We start from the raw sequence: 6,000 nt of genomic DNA, 5'->3' as shown, positions 1-6,000 counted from the left end.
TTATCTCCGAAGTGTCGCTTTAACATTACAAGGTTACAAACTTCAAGAAATTGAAACTCCTTTGCCCAAAGATATATTTCGCACTATCTTAATAATATGTTAGAATGAAAAGCTTATTCACAAAGCTGGCGTTGCTCTCCGTTGAGGCACGAATCTTGATGATCCTGCACCCATTCTAAGGTGATCCTGTTTGTCGTGTTTGAAGTGAACGGGATTCATCGTAGCTGTCTTGCCCTTTCCATCTCCATCACAGAGTTTTTTATTTTTATTATGCTCTCCGCAACGAGCTAGAAAGAGTCCTCTTTCTAATTGGCTCTCCGCCTTCCCGCGAAGAAAACTCCTTTCTTGGCCAATAATTGTTAAACTAACACACTTTTAAAGTTCCCATTTCATGAATCAATTAGTGTTTCGTGATCGAATAGTGCCGAAACTCTGGTTGTCATCGCTCGTGTTCGGCGTATCGGTGGATTTTTGTTTTTGTTTTAACTGGGGTAAAGGAGTAAGGAACAGTGTGATTAGGCTAGGAAATATTTTCCTTTGTTGAATACATTTACAGAATTTATTTGTGATATGGCTTCGGCGACTAAAAAGCCTCAGTTAATTGTGTTTGATCTAGGTAAGTTAAAAATATATTGCTTTGTAGTGAGAACGGGTTGTCGATTCTAACCTCAATTTTAACCTATGGAGGAACAACTACCGACGTTGGCACTGATAAGTTGAACGTAATTGTATTGCCTTGTCAATCCTCAGTCTTTAATTTCATATTTTTTGAGTTCATGCAGATGTTACACCGTTATAATTAAAACGTTGATTAATATTGTATCTTCTAGTTTGCTGCCTGTTAATGTAGTTAATATCCCATTTTAGGATTCAAACTCTTTCTGTGTTAGACTTGTAGGCCTATTTATAAACATAGGCCTAGCCCAGGCTATGGTGAAAATATTTAGTTGCAAGACATGCAAACTTTTATCTCCTTATGGCCCATGTAGCCTACTATATGAATTTATCCATCAGCTGATGTGCAGAAATTCCAAATGAGGTATGGTAACATATACCACATACCAAAGCAAAAAATGAGTAATTGGGACATTGTACTTCCATAGTAATGAAATTTCCCCAGTGTATTGTAGGGATATTGTTATAGTAGGCCTATACTCTAATACTAATACAATTGAAATTTCTTCAGCATACATGGACATGACCTTCAGTCTCCATAGTCCATGTCAAGTTGATGCATATGATAGATCTAGTAAATTGATAACATGTCCGGCTCCATGACTAAATGGTTAGCGTGTTGGCCTTTGGTCCAGAGGGTCCCAGATTTGATAACCGGCCGGGTTGGAAATTAAATGGTTAATTTCTTGGCTCGGGGACTGGGTGCTGTCCCCAGCATCTTTGCAACTCACACACCTTTGGTCCTATCTAGTAGAAACAGAAGAGGAAGGTGCTCTTCGATGAAGGAAGCTGCAGCTCGTCTCGGTAACCTATACACAAGACCTGAACAACCCCTCTCCATGCTCATGAAGAGTGGTTCGTGAAGGCAGTCGAGGAACATCAGAGTGCACTATGTCCCCCACCCCTGTGGAAAGTAGGTAACTAAATCAACATGCAAACTAGTACCATCACTAACAACACTCACGTTTTATCAAGTAGAGTATTAGTGCTCAGTGGAAACAAAACGATTTCATGGTATTCGTTCACTTTTGTAAATGGAACTAGTAGAAACAGGCATGTCTAACTGCCCAGAGCTGAATTTGGGCTTTATAAGGCAAAGAAACAAGCATTAAGGGGCTATTCTACCAATAACACGAACATCTTAAAATAAGGGCAGAATTATTCAAATATGGTTCATGTTTGTGGGTTACTGTAGTCACGTCCTAGTTCGTGAACCATGGGCAACGGCTGAGTGGCCTAGTAAGTGGTCCTGAGAGTCGGGATACCAGTTGCTATGAAATGGGAGTGGGCATCTCGGACATATTCTGAGTCATGGCCCTCCTTGTGCTCAGGCGGCTAGGACTATACAATTCACCGGTGGTCCATAACCTGTTAGAGGAGAGATCCTCACTTGGACTATGTGCAAGTAGGGTAGCACCCTGCTTCATGAATTTACCGACCTCAGAACATTTTAAGCAAGCCTCGGACCTATGGGAGTAACGGGGTCCCACTCCCATTTGACAGGCGAGGGACTCCTTGGAAACAACTTGGCGAACTAAATGGAATTCGATGGGGAGCTGTCAATATTAATGGGGTTTATGGAAGAAAGAAGGTAGAACTGGCTGAGTCAGCAAAGAGGATGCATGTGGATGTGCTAGGAGTAAATGATATTCTGGTAAGGGGAGATAACAAGGAAGAGATAGGAGATTATAAAGTGTACTTGACGGGAAGGGCAGAGTCTGGGGTAGGGCTATTTATCAGGAATACCACTGCACGCAACATAGTTTCTGTTAGGCACGTAAATGAGTGAATGATGTGGGTAGATTTGTCAGTTGGAGGAATTAGAACAAGAATTGTGTCTGTGTATTCACCATGTGAGGGTGCAGATGAGGATGAAGTTGACAAGTTTTATGAAGCATTGAGTGACATCGTGGTCAGGGTCAACAGCAAGGACAGAATAGTCCTAATGAGCAATTTCAATGCGAGAGTTGGGAATAGAACTGAAGGATACGAAAGGATGATTGGTAAATGTGGGGAAGATATGGAAGCTAATGGGAATGGGAAACGTTTGCTGGACTTCTGTGCTAGTATGGGTTTAGCAGTTACGAATACATTCTTCAGGCATAAGGCTATTCACTGCTATACATGGGAGGCTAGGGGTACCAGATCCATAATAGACTATATCTTAACAGACTTTGAATTCAGGAAATCTGTTAAGAATGTACGAGTTTTCCGCGTAATTTTCGATGATACAGACCACCATCTGATCTGTAGTGAACTAAGTATCTCTAGGCCTAGGGTAGAGAAAGTGAAATCTGTCTGCAAACGAATAAGGGTAGAAAATCTCCAGGATGAGGAAATTAGACAGAAGTACATGGATATGATTAGTGAGAAGTTTCAAACAGTAGACAGTAAGCAGGTTCAGGATATAGAAAGTGAATGGGTGGCATACAGGGATGCTGTAGTAGAAACAGCAAGGGAATGCCTAGGAACAACTGTTTGTAAAGATGGGAAAAGGCGAACATCTTGGTGGAATGATGAATCGAGAGCAGCTTGTAAACGTAAAAAGAAGGCTTATCAGAAATGGCTCCAAACAATGACCGAGGCAGACAGGGATTTGTATGCAGATGAAAGAAACAGAGCGAAACAAATAGTTGTTGAATCCAAAAAGAAATCATGAGAAGATTTTGGTAACAACCTGGAAAGGCTAGGTCAAACAGCAGGGAAACCTTTCTGGACAGTAATAAAGAAACTTAGGAAGGGAGGGAAAAAGGAAATGAACAGTGTTTTGAGTAATTCAGGTGAACTCATAATAGATCCCAGGGAATCACAGGAGAAGTGGAGGGAATATTTTGAACATCTTCTCAATGTAAAAGGAAATCATCCTGGTGGTGTTGCAAATAGCCAAGGTGTTGGGGAGGAGGAAAATGATGTTGGTGAAATTATACTTGAGGAAATGGAAAGGGTGGTAAATAAACTCCATTGTCATAAAGCAGCAGGAATAGATGAAATTAGACCTGAAATGGTGAAGTATAGTGGGAAGGCAGGGATGAAATGGCTTCATAGAGTAGTAAAATTAGCGTGGAGTGTTGGTAAGGTACCTTCAGATTGGACAAAAGCAGTAATTGCACCTATCTATAAGCAAGGTAACAGGAAGGATTGCAACAACTATCGAGGTATCTCATTGATTAGTATACCAGGCAAAGTATTCACTGGCATCTTGGAAGGGAGGGTGCGATCAGTCGTTGAGAGGAAGTTGGATGAAACCCAGTGTTGTTTCAGACCACAGAGAGGCTGTCAGGATCAGATTTTCAGTATGCGCCAGGTAATTGAGAAATGCTACGAGAAGAATAGCCAGTTGTGTTTATGTTTCGTAGACCTAGAGAAAGCATATGATAGGGTACTGAGGGAAAAGATGTTCGCCATACTGGGGGACTATGGAATTAAAGGTAGATTATTAAAATCAATCAAAGGTATTTATGTTGACAATTGGGCTTCAGTGAGAATTGATGGTAGAATGAGTTCTTGGTTCAGGGTACTTTCAGGGGTTAGACAAGGCTGTAATCTTTCACCTTTGCTGTTCGTAGTTTACATGGATCATCTGCTGAAAAGTATAAAATGGCAGGGAGGGATTCAGTTAGGTGGAAATGTAATAAGCAGTTTGGCCTATGCTGACGACTTGGTCATAATGGCAGATTGTGCAGAAAGCCTGCAGTGTAATATCTTGGAACTTGAAAATAGGTGCAATGAGTATGGTATGAAAATTAGCCTCTCGAAGACTAAATTGATATCAGTAGTAAGAAATTCAACAGAATTGAATGTCAGATTGGTGATACAAAGCTAGAACAGGTCAATAATTTCAAGTATTTAGGTTGTGTGTTCTCCCAGGATGGTAATATAGTAAGTGAGATTGAATCAAGGTGTTGTAAAGCTAATGCAGTGAGCTCGCAGTTACGATCAACAGTATTCTATAAGAAGGAAGTCAGCTCCCAGACGAAACTATCTTTACATCTGTCTGTTTTCAGACCAACTTTGCTTTACGGGAGCGAAAGCTGGATGGATTCAGGATATCTTATTCATAAGTTAGAAGTAACAGACATGAAAGTAGCGAGAATGATTGCTGGTACAAACAGGTGGGAACAATGGCAGGATGGTACTCGGAATGAGGAGATAAAGGCTAATTTAGGGATGAACTCGATGGATGAAGCTGTACGCATAAACCGGCTTCGGTGGTGGGGTCATGTGAGGCGAATGGAGGAGGATAGGTTACCTAGGAGAATAATGGACTCTGCTATGGATGGAAAGAGAAGTAGAGGTAGACCAAGACGACAATGGTTAGACTCGGTTTCTAACGATATAAAGATAAGAGGTATAGAACTAAATGAGGCCACAACACTAGTTGCCAATCGAGGATTGTGGCGACGTTTAGTAAATTCACAGAGGCTTGCAGACTGAACGCTGAAAGGCATAACAGTCTATAATGATAATGTATTTATGTATGTAGTTATTCAAATAAATATCAAGGGAAAATCAAATGACTTTGTGGCCTGGCATAAAAGAATTAAAAACATAACAGCAAGGAAAGCAAACAGGCCCTTCTTGTATCAAGCATCTCCAAAAACATCCACAATCCCAGAACCAGAAGAAATATTTAGGTTTAAATTAATCAATATTCCGACAATTATTTTACCTTCATTCATTTTACGCCCAGTGAGTTCAGTGGCCTCCACCCAATCTTGTAAAGTTATTCTTTCATATTCTCATTGGCTTCGCACAACACCAAACCAAAAATAATTTTACACCCAATAATAATAATAATATTTCACACCCATAACAATCCCCAAAGAAGCCTCGAAGGGTAGATAATGGAAATCATAGGTGACGTTAGAGTAAGGGCAGTAAGGTCAAGATAAGACCAGACATGCACTGAAGGGACAAAACATGGAAGGTGATATTTGAATAAATAAATGCATTGCCATGTTTACCTTGGATACAAAAAAAAAAAAATGTAAAAGAGGATTATTCTTTAGAAACAGAACATACAAGCGGCAAAAACTACCAAGATTAGAGAAAGTGCTAGTGGTAATTAAAAAGTGAAATCATATCAAATGATATACATCCCGTTAGACTACCATTTACGCGTCCACACATGCAGACACCTAAATATTTAAAATCATAATACTAGAAATAGTAACTTGGTGACACACCACAACCCATCGATCATTTATAATACAGGTTAGGTATATGCTCATATTGCTTGCTTAGAACAGTGAAACAGATCACAACTTGTAAGAGGCCTTATTACGTACACATCTCACCTCACAACCAATTGCTCACTCTGCTAAA

The 6,000-nt window shown here is 40.1% G+C and overlaps 1 protein-coding gene across 2 annotated transcripts in view; it reads left to right on the top strand.

The window, feature by feature from the left end:
* The first annotated feature begins 324 nt into the window (after window positions 1–324).
* LOC136873953 (magnesium-dependent phosphatase 1) overlaps window positions 325–6,000 on the top strand; it is a 207,717-nt gene continuing 202,041 nt past the window's right edge. For both annotated transcript variants that reach the window (XM_067147349.2, XM_067147347.2), the window contains exon 1: window positions 325–616. In XM_067147349.2, the coding sequence (XP_067003450.1) occupies window positions 571–616 (46 nt within the window). In that variant the 5' untranslated portion in view covers window positions 325–570. The remainder of the gene's footprint in view (window positions 617–6,000) is intronic.

This window comes from Anabrus simplex, chromosome 5, assembly GCF_040414725.1.
Source record: "Anabrus simplex isolate iqAnaSimp1 chromosome 5, ASM4041472v1, whole genome shotgun sequence".
In the NCBI taxonomy this organism is placed as follows: domain Eukaryota; kingdom Metazoa; phylum Arthropoda; class Insecta; order Orthoptera; family Tettigoniidae; genus Anabrus; species Anabrus simplex.
This window is presented reverse-complemented; position numbering and strand designations above follow the sequence as displayed.